At 43.0% G+C, this 19,904-nt stretch overlaps 1 protein-coding gene across 1 annotated transcript in view; it reads right to left on the bottom strand.

Annotated features, from left to right (window-relative positions):
- Positions 1–19,904, bottom strand: part of DGKI (diacylglycerol kinase iota) — a 243,334-nt gene that overhangs the window by 184,712 nt on the left and 38,718 nt on the right. The window contains exons 6-7 of the mRNA XM_081147568.1: positions 8,743–8,814; positions 3,491–3,607 (exon numbers count right to left, since the gene is read on the bottom strand). Coding sequence (XP_081003694.1) covers positions 3,491–3,583 — 93 coding nt within the window. The 5' untranslated portion in view covers positions 3,584–3,607; positions 8,743–8,814. The remainder of the gene's footprint in view (positions 1–3,490; positions 3,608–8,742; positions 8,815–19,904) is intronic.

Below are 19,904 nucleotides of genomic sequence, written 5' to 3'. Positions count from 1 at the left end.
GAGTAGGGCGGACTGAATGAAAGAAGGTGAAGGGATTGGCCAAGGAACATATGTGCGTAACCCATGGACACAGACAACAGGGTGGGGTGGCCAGAGGGACGGGAGACAGGGAGGAGGGCTGGGGAGAGGTGGGCAAGGGCTGGGGGAGGACATGTGTAATAGCGTCAACAACAAAAAATAAAGTTAAAAAGTAAATGAATTCTAAAAGTTGGGAAAATATTTTATCTGCCGTTCTCCATCTACCTTCCAAATTCTCTCCATCGTTTCCCAATGTACTCTGCCTGTTTCCACACCACTGTTAACAGGTTGTCACCCATTCCCCACGTTCTACAAGCTACGGTTTTGATGGCATCCATGCTCTGGTCCCAACAAGGGCTTTTCTCAATCCTTGCTGCTGTTGCTTTTGACACTGATGACAGCTCTGTTTTTCTTCCCATTTTAAATAATGAAACTCGGTGTCATCACAGGTGTCTCCTTGTTTCGCAGGGCTTTCTTCCTCCTTCCACTATCTAGGGGAGGGTGCTTACTCCGTCTTTCTCCACCTTTCTATCAGTAAACGAATAGGGCTTGACAGTCCCCCACGGGCAGGCATCACGCCAATGCACATGCAGCCCCACTGCAGGGTACAATTCAGCGGGTACAGCGGGAGTCCAAGGCCACTTAGGAACACAGCGGACGGCAGGCTGTGGCCCCGTTCTGTCTCTTTCTGCCCTCTCCATCAGAAATCTCACGCTCTCCCCACCCTCTTTCACTGCAACACCGATGCCTCGGGGATCAGTAACTTCTGTCCTGACCCCCGTGTGACTGTCCAACGTTTTAATACGTTGACATATAGCTTCACTTGGTACCCTGTACTCCTAAAAGTCGACAAGAAGGAAAGCAAGAGCTAACGTTTATTGAGTGTTTACAGTGAGCGAGGTGCTAGTCTACATACTTTATCTTTTTTGGTTTTAGCTCATTAGTCCTCATGAAAACCCTATGAATTAGGTACTAGGATTAGTTACACTTTGCAGGTGAGACAGAGTGGATGGGGTGGGACCAGGAGAGACATGGGTTTAGTCATGGAAAGGTAACATGAGGGACACCTGCGGAGACTGTTCTGCATCTTGACATCTGGTTGTGATATATTGTACTATGATACTGCAAGAAATTACCACAAGGGGAAAATCTCTAAAAGGTACATAGAATCTCTCTGTATTATTTCTTACAACTGCATGTGAATCTCAAAATAGAAAAAAAAATTAATTAAGGAAAAGAAATTACGGTGTGGCAGGGGAATAGATGAAACAACAATGGTAGAAAAGTTCATGTTACAGAAGAATTCATTATAATCTTACCTCTCTTCACTTGCTTAAAAATTTCCATAATGAAAAGATTTTTAAAGTTTAAAAGAGGAAACTTACAATTTCCCCGCAAAGTGGTATCACCTTCTGATTTTCCTAACTGATCTATCTCCAGTCTCCCCAAATCCCATAGCACCAGACTATCCTACACACTTTTGCTAGATGTTTCCTTCTAAAATGCAGTGTTACTATTACTCTTTTGCTTAAAAGGATAAAGTTCACATGTATAAAAAAATTCCCTGCCAGCCAGGCCTGAGGAACCCACGCTCCTGTCCTACAACCCCCTGCATTAACCTCCCACTGCAGTCAAGCTAGTCTCACAATCCCATGAATATAAATTTGGACCCAGTACCCTTGCTCATGCCATTCTCCTGCCTGCTATTTCCTCTCTTCTCCACTGATCTAAGTCCCACTTATCTTTAAGAGGCAGACTAAAACCCACCTCTTCCGGGAAGCTCTCCCTAATCTTTCTTTAAGGTAACTACATGGTTATTCAGAGCAAAGATCTTGTATTGCATCACAATGCTCAGTAGCCTTCCTGATACCATAGAGGCTTTTGATGAAAACATGTTGATTTAACTGAATATTTAATATAAAGCTCATGGAGAGATTAGTAAATTTTAGGGGAAAACACAAGTAAAAATGTTAAAGAGATTTTTAAAATAACACTAAATTGGAAATCAGTACACTTGAATTTCAGACATAGTATTAAAGTTGTGTATGTCACCTTGGACAAATCATTTAACAGTTCTTGGCCTTTGGTTCTAAAATGTACAAAGGAAGGGCTAGACTCCCCATTTTTAAAATATTTATCTTTATGCCTGGCCGGGCGTGGCTCAGCGGTTGAGCATCGACCTAGGATCCAGGCGATCGGGGTTCGATTCCCGGTCAGGGCACATGCCCAGGTTGAGGGCTGCAGTCGATCAATGACTCTCTCATCATTGATGTTTCTATCTCTCTCTCTCCCTCTCCTTTCCTCTCTCTGAGATCAATAAAGATATATTTAAAAATAAAAAAATAAAATAAAATATTTATCTTTATTATTAAAAGTATTACAGATCTCCTCTTTTTTCCTCATTGACTCCTTCTACCACCCCCCCACCCCCGCACCAGGCCTTCACCACACTATTATCTGTGTCCATAGGCTCCCTATTTTTTAATGTATAGATACTGTACTTGCCTCTGGAAAAGACTTCCCAAGGGCTTCCAGGGATTGTAACTTGGAAAGATTATTCCCAAATGTTGCTCATCAGCAGAGACACAAACTTTATATAAAACACACAAAGCAAAACAGTGTCCCTGACCCAACAATTTTTAAATAAAAAACCGAGTCAATGAGAAAAAATTGCATGATAATTTTGGAGGCCACATGAAAAAGGATTGCCACACCATTTAAAGATATGTTCAGTGAGACTTCTTAAGGTACCTACACCCTAGGGAGGTATAATCTTCTCTCTGTAGCATTAAAAGTCTGCCATCCCAGAACTTGGAGTTAACTGTCTAAGATGTACAATACAAAGGCAGAAATTTTTCTGTCAAAGATGATGACCTTAGGAGAAACCACCAAGGTTTCCCAGAATTGAAGGAGACCCTCTAGGACAGGAAGTAGAGTGAGGACTGAATACAGCATGAGACTGGGTAGTAAGAGGCTAAGTTCTACTTCGCCTTAAGGGAGGAGTGTTGCTCTCTAAGCGGCCTTGTGTAGTTAGGAAGGTCATGACCTTCTGCCGCTCAGGCTGGAAGGGGTGGTGATCTCAACCAAGCCAGGAAGCCTGCACAGTTTGCCCTCACAGTCACTCCCTGGGGGTGCCCGGCTGGAACAGGAGGTGTGCAAGAATCACCCACAGCCACCACCAGCACTCAAGGAACTCAGGAGAGCACCCAAAGAGAGTATCATTAGCACACAGAGGGGAAGGACACATTCTTGCTGTGGACTCTGATTTCTTTAGGAGAGGAGGCTGGTTCCATGAGAGAGCCCAACGCAGTAAGGTGATGGGCTGATGGGATGAACCGGGGAGCTGAGCAGGGGGCCACGGGGATGAATGAGCAGAGATCGTGGGAACCCAAGGGCTAGTCAGGGAGAGAAAAGCAAGAAGCAACAGTTCCTGTCCCTCTGCACCGGCCCAGCAGCACGGCCCGGCAGTTACCTGCGCTTTCTTCACCTTAATGATCCAGGTGGGCGGGACAATGACGGCCGCGTGGGCCCCCAGGGAGCAGGGTTCCTCGATGTGGTGCAGCATGAAGCAGGTCACCTTATTGTGAAACTGAAGAGAAAGACAGGCCCATAATCAGTCCCAGGCGAAGGGCAATGCCGCAGTGACAAGGAACGAGGCCATGTGTACATGCTCATGCGTGCACATACGAACACGCGCACACACGCGACACACGCTTCTCATCAACCAGCCCCAGGAGCTCGGAGACCAGATTTAGAATTCATTTCACTTTACCAACGGATAACAACTGATAGCAAGAAATCAATCTTAGAGGACAGGTCAGCTAAAACTTTACAACCTCGTGGTTTGTATTTTTAGTATCTCATTTTTATTTATTTTTATTGAATTTATTGGGGTGAAATTGGATAATAAAATTATATAGGTTTCAGGTGTCCAAGTCTATAACACATCATCTATATTGTATTGTGTGTTCACCACCCAAAGTCGCGTCTCCTTCCAACACCATTTACCCTCCTCTTCCCGTCTTCTTCCTCCCCCACCCCCTTTCCCCTGGTAATCACCATACTGTTTTCTGTGTCTATGAGTTGATTTTTAATAAGATGTTTACTTAAAGATGTTAGTCTTGGAGGTGTGAAGGAAAAAGTGGCCACATACTAAACCTGACAAGCTCAGGGGAGGCTTACATGGTGGTTCTACAAAGTCAGAGACGGAAAGTGACCACATAGGACGGTCTGAACATAAAAATCCCTAACTAAAAGCAGGTCACGGTGGGTAGTCACATCCTCGGCCTGCAGCTTCCTTGACAAAGGTCAGTTTTTACCTAAGTGAGCTTGTCTGTTCTCTTTTTGCATCTAAGATAACATACCTTTGAAATGTCAGAGTGCTCTCCCTTTCCACACCCCTTGGGGCACACCCACCACAACAGAGACCACAGAACCCCTCATTGTTACCTGTCGCCCACGTACCATCTCTATGGGCAATAAGTGTTCATTACCAACTATCCTGGACCCACCAAAGTAAAAGAAGTGTGTCTATTTTGCCTTCTATCCAATCTCAGAGATTTCCCTGCTTTGCTTTCTCCTGCCCCCTTCCTCTACCACCAGTGGATTTCACGTAGCCCTCCTTTCGTCTCCTCCCTTGATTCTAATGTATAAAATAAGCTGTAAAACTGCCATTCTCTGGAGCATTTTCTCAATCTGTTGAGATTTTGCTTCTCAGCAATTGTCACCAGTTTGGCTCAAACAAACTCATAAAAATTCTCTACAGGTATGAATGTTTCTTACATCGACGAAGGGCTCTACTGACGCTAACTTTGCACATAATTTTGTTTCAACGGACTTGCGCTGGTCACAGACTTGGTTAATTTGGGACAATGCTGAAAAGGAAATGAAGATGAGCAGAAAGGCAGTGCCTACCATCTGCCTCTCCTTTTTCTACCCATGCATGTGAATCCTTCCCAGGCTTTCTAGTTTAAGGGACCCAGGAAAGAGGAAAACATGTCTTCTAGACAGCTGTTAGTCCAAGAGGTAACAGGACAAAGAGATTGCTTCTGCCTGGCTCATGAGGGCTGCCAAAAAATGTAATGGCCCTATTACACTTGGCAAATCCAACGTGATTTTTGTTTTTGAAAGGAAGTAAGTAAACGTAGACTAATACTTTTGGGGCTTAACTCTATCTCCAAACGGATTGAGTAACCTTAGGCCAATCACATTTTCAATCATCTTTTGTGTGGCTGTAAAGAGATAATGATGGGTGGTAACATCTGTTTTCTAACAAACATAAAATCACATTACACAATAATTACAAGCCTTAAAGTTTTAATCATAGTGATTTTTTAAAGATTTAACATCGGTTTCTCCTTGGATTCTATTTAACGTGACCACATAATTTATCATCTTCACTGGAACAATTTTAAGAGTGAAAGGGAGCACTGTTAATAATTACGTTGGAACAAAAGATGTAAATTAGGACTATCTCAAGAAAACTGGCAAATATGGTGGCCCCAATTACATCCCATCAGGGAGGCTTTGTCTTCATCTCTGCATATCTTCAAGATCTGACAGGATCCACTGGCTAATTACTAAATCAGTTAATTAAGTATGAAATACAATTTCATAATACTCCCCAACCACCAGTCATTTGTGATCTGCAAATAATTTGATATACCAGAGAAATGTTATTTGTATATCTTCTTTAAAAGGAGATTTTCTCATGGGACGTCGAAAATAAAGAAATGTGTGATGGTATAAGGAGAGGAAATGTATGGAAATTATCCCTACTTTCTACTCGATTTTGCTCCTAACCTAAAGCTATCCTGAAAAATAAAGTTTATTCATTTAAATTTTTTTTTAATTTAAAATAATTTTTTTAAAAGATCCACTAATGAATGCTAAAATTGGTAGGCAAAAGTTTGAGGAGAAATGTGACATCAGCATAATCTCAAAATATCTCCCCCAAATATTTATCAATCGGGAAGGGAAACCCAGTAACTTTATGATGAACGTACAGCAAACAGCACCTTAATCAGGTGATCAAGCTTAATATTATCAGTAATAAAACACTGACATTATGTGCCCCCGTATAAGATGCAGTGAGGACACCACCTCCCTTCTATAGCATCTTGCCTAAAATAAATAATTTCAATCTCATCATGAAAAAATGAGACAAACTCAATTTGGGAGACATTTTTACATAATAACCAGTCAGCACTATTAAAAGTGTCCAGGCCATGAAAGGCAGAGAAAGAATGAGCACATGTAAAAAATCACACGGCTAAATGTCTTGTGAGATCCTTGATTAGATCCTAGGACATTAAAGAAAAACCTGGGGAATGTTTGAAAAATCTGCGGCTTAGTTAACAGTAACGTGCCAACATTAATTTCCTGGTTTTATTCATGGTACTACGGTTATGCAAGTTGCCAAAATTAGAGGAAGCGAGGGGCAGCTGGGTGGGAGGGACACATTAATGTTCTGTACTATTTTTGCAACTTTTCTGTTAATTTAAAATTCCAATTAAAAAAATGTAAGTGAGTTTCTCTCTTAGCCATTCAAATGAACCCCCAAATGAATGGCAACTGCATTTCTAAAAGAGAAGTGACCTCAGAGCCTGCCTACTTCAACCCTCTCCCTTTCTACCTGAGTAACTGCCAAGTTAGGGAGAACAGGAGATATGTCCAAACGTGGTAGAATCAGGACCTGAACCCAGGAAACCCAGCTCCCAATCCCAGTTTTTGTTTTTTCTCTCCGATGCAGTGTGTGCCCACAGAGGACGCTTACTGGTTTGTTTGACATCAGATATTCTAGAAGGGACTACCTGTAGTGTTAAAATATGTCACCATTATAATCTGTCTTAAAATGTTTTGTTATTTTTAAACCTGGTGACCCTGGGAAACTCAAAGGAATGTGGAGCTGACCACAGCTCTGCCACAGTGGTCAAGTGAAAGTTGCCTTTGGAGTGACCCAGTTGGACTATAGCTCAATGAAGAGAGAGCACATGTGTTCACTGGAAGGAGGGACTCTGTTCCCAAATTAACTGACCGTGGATAAGCCATCTAACCACAGCCTGATAGCAAGGGGGCAAGAGCAGATGCTGCCTACCCGAGCCCACGACCACCACTGACGCTGTCCCCCAAGCGGGGTCTCCCCAGGTCAGGGAAAGCAGCAGCACAGGTACATTTGGGACACCTGGACCCTGAATCTGCTTCTTCCTCTCCAGATGGAGACTGCCTCGATGGGACAGTTTCAATCAAGAACTAGGATGGCCTTGTGCTTGTGAATATGTTCTGAACAGAAGCACAGACAGTCTATTTGTGTAACTATAAACTGAAAGGAGATGGAAATGCCAAGAATAAAATGTGTGGCAGGATGGTGACAGAGCAAGCATTGAGCTTTCCAGACCAATGTGTCTCTACATAATGGAAGTAGGTTCTCCCGACATGTGGGGGCCTAGGGAAATTGTGCTAGAGAGATTATTGGGCTGAATCTTATGGAATTGCCCAAATTCAAAAGTTTTGACCTACAAAAATGTCAACTTCATGAGTTTCAACTAGATGCATCTGCTCCTGCCTCTTGGCCTTGTTTGGCTAGTTATACCTGATGGGTGTAGAGAGCTGAAGTTTTCCTGCGAACACCTAACCCAGCTGAAACTAGTTTCTTTCTTTTCAGGTTGGCTGCGCCATGAGGGAACTATACATCCCATTTATACAGTCATTCAGAAGAGTAGGTGAATTGAGAGATAAGAACAGAGGTCCACAAACTTTTCTTCTAAAAGTCCAAATAGTAAATATTTCAGACTTAAGGGGCTATCCTGTCTCTGATGCAACTACTCAACTCTGCCGTTACATTACAGAACATTACAGAAATCCAAAACAGCCATAGACAATACATAAATGGCTGAGCATGGCCGTGTCCCAAACTTTATTTACAAAAGCAGGCAGCAGGCAGAGTTGTCCCAGGGCCATAGTTTGCCAGCCCATAAGTTAGAGTATATATACACTGTCTGCTTAAAAAAAGAACAGGAACACAGGCAAACAAGTAAGAAAATGAACCATCTGGTTAGGACAGAGGGGCTAAAAATAAAATTTATAAAAGGATAGATTACAAAAGAGGAAAAGTAAATAGATAAATTACTATTGGATTCTAGTGAATATATATGTTCAAATGCAAGTAAGAATTACATTTAAATGAGCATACAGGCAGCTGTAATGACATCAAAATTTAAAGAATACAAGACCACTGCCATGCTAACACAGCGTCATTAAAAAAGGTACCCACACGGAAAACAGAAGAGCCAAGATGCCTGGACCGCTGGGTTAGGAGGATCAGCTAACGTTGCAATTGCTTTCTTCCTAATGTTGCAACTTTCTACCTCAGGAAGACTTGTGAACAATCTAGTGTAGCTGGGAAAAATATCCATGTATGGTCTAGGAGTGAGAAGTCCTCAATTCTAGAGCAGGGTGAGACTCAGGGAAGAATTTTCCGGTCTCTGATCCCAGAGTTCAATGTGTATAAATGAAGGGGTAAATTTATCTCTAGAGTGTCTCCCAGCTCACATGTGCTAGAATTCCACAGTTTTAATGTCTTTCTTCCTCCAACGATCCTATGTGAGGGAAACTATACATACATTGGATGATGACCTGCCACTTACAGGCAGGAACTCAAGCAACGACCTATGTCCGTTGTGATAGAGCACAGACCTGCTTTGTGTTTTTCATCCCCACACTTACCGCCTGCTTGCACCAGGAACAGCTGATAGCCACGATCTCTTTACTGTGGAAGGAGAACTTCTGCTGAAAGCCCTGGGGTGTTAGGACAAGAGATAGAAAATTTAAAACCACTTCAATCACAGGATGCATGAAGTCCAAGGAAGTGAGCAGAGCCAGGACTGAGCCCACCACTCAAGGTAACTGGGACTGCAGATGCCACGCTCGCCACTTACATTCCCCACCCTCGGCCATGCAAGAGTCTCCTGCTCCCGAACCATCTGGACTGTTAGAGAGGAGGCACCGGTATCCCCTAAGCACTCAAAGCCAGACACGCGCACACACACACAAGCTTGGTTCCCCCGCCCCCAAATAGAATATGGTTCTGATATGTTTTTATAAAAAGCAAAAAAGCAAAAAAAAAAAAAAAAAATAGCCACTATTGGTTCACACAGTTCTTTATATCAACAGTCATCCATCTCAGAGGTTCTGACAACTTTAACATCCGAGAACCCACAAAGAGAGGAATTACGGATCAGAGAGTTAGGACCCAGCTTCAGGATCTGAGAGAAGTTCAAGGGTGCAGGAGGGAAGTCAAAGACTTATGATCCCCTTGGGATGTCAGGACTCAAAACAAGCAGCTTTCCATTTTATTCTTTGCCAGAGAGCAGCAATGAGATTAATGGAATGGCAAATTCAATCCTCTTAAATGAACAAATGGAATTACTTTTCCACCAGGAACAAAAGAGGTGCTTCTTGGCTGCTGCTGTCCCTCAATAACAACCGGAGAGAAGTAGGCAGTGAAGAGGGGTTTTAGCCTTCCCAAGGCTCATCCTTTCCACCCGCTTTGAAATCCAAGCCCAAAGAAACAAGTTCAGAGCAATGAGGTGACATTTTTCAAACAGGGCTTTTGTCAAGTGATCAAAAGAAAATGTGACAGGCAGGAAAGCTACTAAGGCACTGGCTGAAGAAGTCTTGCCTGATGCCTATAGGTAACTTTAAGTTAAATTAATCAATTTATACATTAAAAGAACTCCCATTCTCAATGATAGGCTTACAACCTGTACCTGCCCTTGGCATTAATGAATAGCTGCCCTGAGTTGTTGGTTATTTTATGGGCACATGTTTGTCTCTCCAGGGGAATTATAGATTTTTCACAGAAGTCCCTGCAATGGTTCTTACACAGATCCCCACAACTGAGCATAGCTCTTCAACTTCACAGGCATGGCACACATGTCTTCGGATGAACTGAACAGTCATTGCTACCACATCGTGATGCAATTACCAACCTCATGCTATCCAGGCTTTAAACACCTAACCCAAACCACCTGGAAACGTGCTTCCTCACAACACCCTCCTCCAGCTCCTCCAGACACTGCAAACTTGCTAGCATTTTAATTTAATTAAGTCTGCAATATAGACATGCCACATGGTTGGAAATCAATACGGTGGACTACTGGCACGACAGCCGTCGAAGCCACAACTAGAGGTCTACGGAACGTTGCTCCATCAAATGTACTGTGAAACAGCATCTTAAATGCTATTACCCGGCCACCACTTCGTCAATGCACACATCAGATGACTGTACATCAATAGACGCTAACAGAGAGATGGCGCTGGATTTTGTTATTGGCTAGGGGATCTTAACCCTTCCAATTTCCCCCTTCATCTGAAAATGGTAATTATACTGGAAACCTCTCCTATACCATTAAGTAGTTATGAGATTCAAACGGGGTAATGTACTTGAAAAGTTCTTTATAACACAGCGCATATAAATGGAGGAGTACTTTGATTGCTAAGGCCTAACAACAGGAATGTCTCCCCCACCTCGCTGACAAAGTCCTCCAGAGTCTAATATGTGCCTAGCAGTACTCCATTCGATGGTACAGAATCCCAGCCTTCCAGTTTCAGGGAGAAACACACAGTCCTGACAGCCAGACTGGTATCAGAAGCAACCAAGGCCATGCACAGCTGGGGCGCAGGGCACTGCTGCAGAATCGTGATGGGTCCCTGGAGACGAGCCTGGTGGTAATCAGCTCTGGGCTTTGTTTTGGATTCTAGTCTGGCTGAGCCACAGAGGCCATAGCTTCAGGGTTATTGTCTAACACAGAGACACAGATAGAAACATATCGAGGCCTTCATGGACCAAGTTCCCACAGGCCACCTGCAATGGGGAGAAGATTTTGGCTGGGATCTCAACAGAGCAAAAAGAGCCAGATTCCTAATCACCCATTTTTAAATGCTGGCCCACATTCAATATTATGGTACCAACAGATGCCCTAAGTGAATTTTAATGGACTCTATAATGTTTAAGGGCTATTTTGTTCACCACCAAAGAGGAAAAGAGGCATGTGAGGTCAGATGCTTTGGACTTAACTGACTTTAGAATTATAAATACCAAGAACCTTGAAGGACACATATGGTCATTTGGGGGGGGGGGGGGAGTTTTTAAGTCACATGGAGCTCTTGAAATAAAGTTTGAACAACATTTATTCTTGGCAGCTCAAGCTTTGTTGCCTCTTTTTTTCCTGCAATCTAGGGCATACACCAAATGGTGCTCAGTTTTACAGCCTTGGATGAAACCAGAAAAAAAAAGGGGGCTTGACTTGAAACAAACCAAAATAATTGTATTGCTTATGGAGTTAACTGAGATTTGGGTGAGGGAATCTCCTGACCACAGGCTGATTCCCTGTTTGATTTAATTTTATTTAACACAAGAGTTGATGCTGTTCTTTACTCCGGAACTTTAAACAACAACATAAATAAACCTCCCCATTTCACTCACATGTTCAAAGCTTGTGAAGTATTACAAAGGGCAAACCCAAGAGAATTATACAATTAAACTAAATCAATATTTATCTTAAAACAGAGAACTTCAAACATTTTTTGCTCAACTACTCTATCATTTAAAAATATGTACATATATACTTTTACACATTTTATATTTTAATATCTAACATGTTCATCATAAATTTAAATCAGATGCAAAGTTCATTATTTCTAGCAAAATAAAATTGAAGTTTTAAAATAAACTGTTACCCCACTCTTGTAAACTTTATCCAATGGGATATAAACACCACAGCAATTAGATACTCACTGAAGTACAAGGAAGTTTTTCATATCAGATCAGACCTTTGCTAGAAGATCTCAAGCTGGTGGAGCTATTTCAGTGCAACGGCCTTGAATCAGCTGAAGCTGGCAAACCATGAGGTTTGAGCCCCGCACAGCTGAAGCTGATAAATCAGATCTTGGAGTGACTCGGGCGCAGGCTCGCATCAACCCAATACAAAACTTCTGACTAATCAAAATGGCACCCATTTTGACCAACTATCTACAAACTTATGGACTAATTCTGTCCTACCTTCAACCTTCAATCTTTAACGAGCAAAGCCGCCATGAGCCGATCTCTCTCCTAGTCCATACAAATGATCGACTTATTCCCCTCAACAAACTCTTCAGTCCAGTTTTCTACTGATACGTGTGCTCTCACCTGGGATTGTGAATCTCTGTATATTAGGCTAGATTTATAATATACCAAGTCCTTAGATTTATCACAGTGTAAAAATGATAGTATTAATATTCTAGTTTATGCAAGATTAAGATTTATTTACTCATAAAAGTCTAACTTACATTAACTTCTTAAGTTTCCTATACTGAACTTACTGGTCTTAAGCTAAAACTTTTTTAAACATTCAAGATCTTCAAAATGTAAACATATGTGGCCATCTAATTTGAATTATTAAAAACAATGAGTCCATAAATTAAATTTTAATAAGCAATGTCTTTATAACTTATGACAGTGTTGCAAATTATGTGATTTTAATTCTAATATACTTTACAGCATTAATTAAAGGCTCGGAAAGTTTACCAATGCCCTTATTGTCCATAATACGCTCTCACTCCAGGGTAATCACTGACTTACACATGTAGACTGGCATTTTATATTCCTCAACACAGCTATGACATGATTTCTAGTCCTTTCTTTGTTTCTGAGGCAGATGACTTCATGGAAGTAGACAGCTTAACCCAGGACCTTGGAATTAAGGTATAACTGAAATTAAGCCTGTAACAATGGCTACTAATTTACATTTTATTTTACACGTTAACTTTTTTCACTGTGATGTTTATATTTCATATTTTTACCACCATCCTGATTCTAGGACAAACACACTTTATTCAGATACTGAGTGGCACATTCAATATGGCCAAAACTGCATACAAAACTAACTGTTGGGTTTGTATTGTTGTCCTAATGGGCTCATCAGTGCAGCAGCCGTGATGGCAGTGATGAATGCTGCGTTTAGGTCCAACACCACTGGGGCTCCTGGACCAAAAACTGAGCTAGCCACTACCACTGCTGACTGTGGAACATTCCAGCAAAGGACACCAAAGCTGAGCACCCCATAAGGCACCATCCCTCAAATGCACCATCAACTACTTGATGGCAAATTGATTACACTGAGCCCCTTCTACAACGGAAGGGGCAGCAACTCATTCTTACTGTAATCAATACATATTCCGGGTTTGGGGTTTTCCTTTCCCTTTTACAGGGTCTCACTCAACACCACTATGCTAGGGCTTACAAAGTGTTTGACCCACCAACACAGTATCCTGCACAACACTGCGTCAGACCAAAGAAACCATTTTGCAACAATGGAGGTGCAGGGGTGAGCACATGGCCATGAGATGCACTGGTCCCATCACATCCCACACCATCCAGAAGCTATGAGCTGACAGAGGGACGGATGATCTTTTGAGGATGCAACGTAGGCAGCAGTTGTGAGGATACCCCGTGAGCACCGTCATCCAGGTTCAGTATACTCACTAAATCCATGATCACTGAATGGGGCTGTTTCCACGGTGAAATACATGGATGCAACAACCAAACGGCGGGTGTAGGAGTGGCCCGGCATACTACCACTTCCACTGGCCCACTTGGGGTTAGTTTGTGCTTCCTATCTCCACAAATCTGGGCTCTGAGGGTCTGAATCTCACATAAGAAACATCTCCACCATGGACAGAACAAGAGGCCCTTGCAACTTGAACTACCACTGTACCCAGTTACTTTGGGATCTTTGTGTGAAGAGACTTGCAAGCACGGGAGGAGTCACCACTTGGCAAGTCACCATCTTAGTCCCAATCATAGGCAGAGGTAGAGTTGTTATTTGACAGCGGAGGCAGGAAGAATATATCTGGCCACAATTATCCACTGGGGCATCCTTTCTAATTCTTTGGAAAATTTTGGTGATAAATGGACAATTATAGTAGCGAAGCTCAGATCAGACTGCTCTAAGGTGAGAGTCTTTGTTAACTCACTAGGTAGGCCACTGCTAGAGACTGAATGTTTGTGTCCCCTCATTGTTCAAATGTTGAAACCTAATCTCCAATTTGGAAATGGGACCTTTAGGAGGTGATTAGGTCATGAGGGTGGAGCCCTCGTGAATGGGATTAGTGCCCTTATAAAAGAAACTCGTAGAGCTCCCTTCCCCTTCTGCCCAGTGAGGACACCAAGAGAAGATCACTATCTACAAATAAGAAGCAGGCTCTCACCAAACACCAATTCTGCAGGCATCCTGAACTTGGATTCCCAGCCTCCAGACTGTAGGAAATAAATTTCTGCTGTTTTTAAGCCACCCAGTGTTACGGTATTCTGTAATTGCAGCCCAAACAGACTAAGACAGTCACCTAGACCAGAGGGGTTAGTTGAGATGAATACAGATGGGTGGCTGAGGAAGGAAATGATGATCAGTTGCAGATTTAAGACCAGCTGCCACACAGAGGGCTACAGTTCACCCCACTAACCTTCCTCTTATGTTTCCCCAGGAAATAAGGCCAACCAGAATTCTGGAGGAGCTGCACTAAGAAAGTATCATGTGAAACAAGTGATGCTGAGGACCACAAGGGACAGAGACGAACTATTCTGGATGCTGTGATGCTCCACCCAGGTGACCTGCTTTAGGCCTGAGGCACTTATCACACTCCCCCAGTTAACAGGCGTGTTGGAGGATGATGGCTCTCCAAGGAGACTCCGTTCCATCTTTGGGAACTGCCCAAAGCCTAGCGCATCACCTCGGCCAAGGACAGCCACATGCAGTCAATGCCGGGCAACTCTGGGGGGGCAATGCAAACTCCTTTCCTTATGGGATTGGCTGAGGCCTATGTTGTGACCACACTGCAGGTCAACTCCTCCCTCTGCACAATCCAAGTACCCTGGCACTTCTGAACAAAGAAGTGACCAAAGTACCCCATTAGCTGTCACTACTGGGACTCTGACCATGCCCAAGGCCAGGGAAGCAATGGCCATAGTAAATGGCTCTATAGGTGAAAATTGTGTGATTTAACCACTTGGGGACGGCAGTAAGAACACTGGTTCTGAGCCTGCAGCCCCTTGTCCCTTTTTAAAATTTTTAAATTATGTTTATTGGGGCAGCATCAGTTAATAACATTACAGGTATACAATTCTAAAATACAATATCTGTATATTGCATTGTGTGCTCAGCACTGTCTAGTCTCCTTCCCTCACCATATATTTGACCCCTTTCCCCTCTTCCCCCTCCCCGACCCTCCTCCTTTCCCTCCAGTGACCATCATACTGTGTGAATGACATACAAAAAGTTGTACATGTTTCATATGAACAACTGGATGCGTTTGGAGATAAGTATATACCTGTGAAACCATCACCGCAATCTGTGCCATCACCTCCAACTCTCCTCCCACTTTATTATTTTTTGTGATAAGAACACTTAACATACCCTGTTAGCAAAATTTTAGGTACACAGTACAGTACTGTTAACTACAGGCATTACTTTGTACGGTACATCTCTAGGATCCATCACCTCGCCTAACTGAAACTCTGTACCCTTCGACAAATACCTCCCCCATCTCCCTTCCTCAGATGAATCTGTAGGACCTCATGCTACGTGAAATAAACCGGACACAGGGAAAACATTACATGAGGAATCTAAAATAGTCAAACTCACAGAAACAGAGTAGAATGGCGGTTGCCCTTGTCCCCTGTCCTGACTCTCAGCCAAGGACAGAAAGGAAAGCCAGGCTTCCAGCAGCTATGTGGGCAGGGGCTCCACAGAGAGGCTTGATTTCCTTGTCTTAGTTCCATTACCCTCTTTACACCCTCAGTGATTTTCCTGAGGCTAATGGCAGAAGATTCCTCTGTTTTATATGGATAAACACAGACAGGCAAATAATTAAACGTGCCTGGACCCTCACCTTTGAACTTCCATTCCTTGTCCCTAACCTCCTGGAAGCTGACCTCCAGGCCACACACATTTTCAAATCAGTAGAGCAGGTGCTTTAAATTGATAACAAAACACCCCCCGCCCAAAGCCCCAGGTCAGTATTCTTCATGATTTTTAGACTCTGTAATTCCTTTCACTAGTCATATCTCAACCGCACCCCCATGGAAAACGTTTTTAATCATTCTGCCACTTTCGCATTACAAAAATGCTATTAAGTATACCTCCTTGACATGGTGTGTATTTTGAATACTGCACTATAAGTTCATTCTTAATTAGTTTCCAACAACATTCATTACGAGAATAGCTTTGGCATTTTCCCATTTAATTAATGCTACATGCTGTTTAATTTACTTAATTACATATGAAAGTATGTATGATTTATGGACAAGTAATTCATAACGATGTCGCATGCCTGGTCAGGACACTGGAGGGCATCAAACATGTAGACCAAAGTTTAACTGTGTGCTGTTGCTTTAAACACTGCTTTCAAGATTTACTGTTTAACCTTCAAAAAGTCAGCTCATTCATTTTTAGAACTTTTACATATGTTTCCAAATGAGGAAATAAAAGATAAGGTTACAAATAGCGGTTTACAAGCATATTCCTACAGTTATCACAGTGCTGGGTTTAGATGCTTGGTTCCTTCAAAGGTAAAAGGCCAAATTAGCTATAATCGTGCCAATGTTTTTCCTTTGCCTATTGATTTTTAAATGACTAAGAGCAACTCAGTGTTGAAAAAATTTGATTGAATGAATGTCCAATCTGGTGAGATTTGGTGAAGATCGCTAAGAGGTACATTTGCAGAATGACCGTGCATCCTGCCTCTCCCAGTTCATTCAACCCAGCTTTACATTAAGCAACTCATGCTAGATCAGTCCCACTGCCCCTCCAGGTCCACTCTCCACCTTCCTCTGTCCCATGTCCTGTTCTAAAAGTGACTTTTATGGATCGCCTCAACAGTGTCCCTTGTGATCTGGTTTCTGCTGGATATGACCACGAGAGCGCGAAGGGAACTGGAGCTGGGATATTTACTCCCGGCTGGCAGGTCACCTCAGGCTGGGTAAGTGTCACAAGCCCTGTGAAAGCGCTCTCTCCCTCTCCTCACAGCTTCAGACTTCACGTGCCCATGGCTCCCTGCTGTTCTGGCCTCAGAGTTCTTCATCGGGCCTTTGGGGGTGTCTACACTCTGCTCACACATTTTAAATATCCTCTTTATTAAACACTCGTCAAACTACATAATCTGAGTGTGCGTGTACCACCTCTTTTCTGCCCTGACCCTGACTCTGACATAGTATAGGGCTAGGAATGAAAATAAAGTAAAACTATGTAATGGTCATAAACATGGCAGCCTGTGATATTCAGCAAGTGTTAAAGCAACTGAGCAATGGAATCATGAGCTCTCTCATTGGATATCCATTAAATGCCTTACGCATGCAGCCAAACACATATTCAAGCTCAAGAGAAAAAACGGTTGAAATATTTACTTTATTGCTGATTTTAAAAGTAGAAATTGAAACCCCAAATGTTCTTTAACCATACACAGTCCCTAATGACCCCAAAAGCTTGCAAACCACCAGCTGGAAAAAAGTTTTGCTAAGTAAGATGATTATGTTTCACCCCATCCCAATAGGAAAATTATGGAATAATATGTATATGGAGTGTGAGAGTGTGTGTGTGTGTGTGTGTGTCTATGTATGGGAAATGTTTTTTAAATCTCTGGATATGTAAGAATGTACAATTCTACCAATAAAAATTATACATAGCACCAAAGTTTGAAATAAATTTTCAATCACTTCACCTGTAAATGGAAATAGAGTTACTACCTTCCCTCTAGTCCAGGCTAGAAGCCGGGATCCAAAGAAGGGTTATTCATTATGCACCAAGGAGATGCAGGTCTAAGACAGTCCCCTGCCGTGACTGCTCTAGTCTCTGGGTTATACACACAGGAGATGAATGTAATAGTACTAGATTAAGGGGACATGATATGAGGAGTTGGGATCACTGACTTCCCCAGGGACAACTGGGCACACTCCAAGAGGGCCACTTGAGAGCACTGGGCAGGAAAGGAGACATGGTCACAGCAACTCAGGGGCCCGGGGAGCCCCGTTCTCATTCAGGTGACGGTGCCAACAGAAGACAAAGCCAGAAAAGGGAGTATAACATGACACTAGGAATGCTCGTCATAAAATATGTTTATTGATTTTCTTTTAATGAAATTCCTCCACCTCTGTTACAGCCTGAAATTTGTTGAGGTGGTGCCAGTGGCTAGGCTGTCCAGAGGAGGTATTTCTCCAAAGTGAAGACCCTCTTCACCCAGATCCTTCCTACCCTTCACGTCTCCTATCTCAAAACTGGCTGTGCCTTCTGTTTTTTCTTACACACCCACCCACACACCCATACACACACACACACCCATACACACACACACAATTTTTGAAGGAAAGTTGTAGATAGTCTACAATCCACTAAGTAAGAGTGAACCCACAAGCCCCAAGGCCACACCAGAGAGGAAAGGGGCAGATGGACCCCAGGAAGGACGTTCACAAGAGTGGAGGGCTGGCCTCCTTTTCTGAGCCGTGTAAAAAGCTGGTAAGAATCAGTCTACGCCCTGCTTCCTCTTCTTTTTACCTCCTTCACCTTTCAAACTACTTCATCTGTCCACTGGGAGTCACTGGGTTAAACTGGAGAAGATACTACTAGTTATAACAGAGGCCCATCGCCTTGGGGGAAAGGTCTGTGTGGCCTTCCAAAGAGGAGCATGGTAACCAATGGCCACAGCATAAGGTTTTCTTTCAAGGCCCTGTGCAAACAGCACCACTAATGAAGCTCTTTCCAAGTCTCCTAAACACCTCTGCCTCAGGCAGCCGGCTGTGGCCTATATCCCTCTATTGCCAAAAATGCCAAACTAGTCAGCAAGCCACAGAGCTTGACCCAAAGCATAAAGAAACAACCTGGGGCCCGGCCAGCGTGGCTCAGAGGCTGAGCATCAACCTAGGATCCAGGAGATGGCGGTTCGATTCCCGGTCAGGGCACATGCCCGGGTTGAGGGCTCGATCCCAGCGGGGCCGTGCAGGAGGCAGCCAGTTCTCATCATTGATGTTTCTCTCTCTCTCTCCCTCTCCCTTCCTCTCTCTGAAATCAAAATATATTTTTTAAAAGAAACAAGTTGGGAATTGTTCATTGGTGAGGAATATATTCTCCCAAATTATATTGCTCTCTACTAAATCAAAATCCCTTTTACTGAGTCCAGCTTATTACTGATGTCATTTGGGGGGGAAAAATCTTTGTAGTGTGATTCACCACAAGTTTAACCTTCCCAGATGGGCCTTTTATTCCTAAAATGGATTTTTGTACATTGAAGGAAAAAAAAACCCATAACCCAAATCTGTTGGGGTCAATAACATGTAGAAACCATGGAGTTCCACAGCACGCCAGTCATACGAAGAGAGACAGTAGACGTAAACAACACATATGAGAAGGCCATCTGTTTCCAGGAACTGGATAATATCCTAAGGGAATCAACACATTTCTTGCTTCCGTGCTGTGCTTCTGCTCAACCACAATAATATATCAACAAAAGCACTGTTATTCAACACCCCATTGATTTTCTGTTGCTGATCAAAGAAGTATGGCGGGCTGGCAGTCCTCAGAAGGGGGTTTTAACCAAATAGGAAGTGTTTCTGAAACTATCAACAATGAAATTCACCACAAAAGTACACCTATTTCTCTTAAAATGTACTAATTCTTTGCATTAAGACCTCTGCCTCTTGCAGTGATTTCTAGAACTCAAAGGCCTCCTAAGGTAAGGGGACTTGGAGAAACAAGGCCTTTTGGAGAGGAAGGGACACACGGAGCACTGGATTCGGGTGACGGAACTCATCTACCTCGGGTGCTGGCGAAGGCCTGAGCAGCCTCCTGCGGTGGCCGTGG

Source organism: Miniopterus schreibersii, assembly GCF_964146895.1.
Source record: "Miniopterus schreibersii genome assembly, chromosome: 9".
Taxonomy (NCBI): domain Eukaryota; kingdom Metazoa; phylum Chordata; class Mammalia; order Chiroptera; family Miniopteridae; genus Miniopterus; species Miniopterus schreibersii.
Note: the sequence above shows the minus strand (reverse complement) of the source record. Positions and strands in the feature narration are given on the sequence as shown.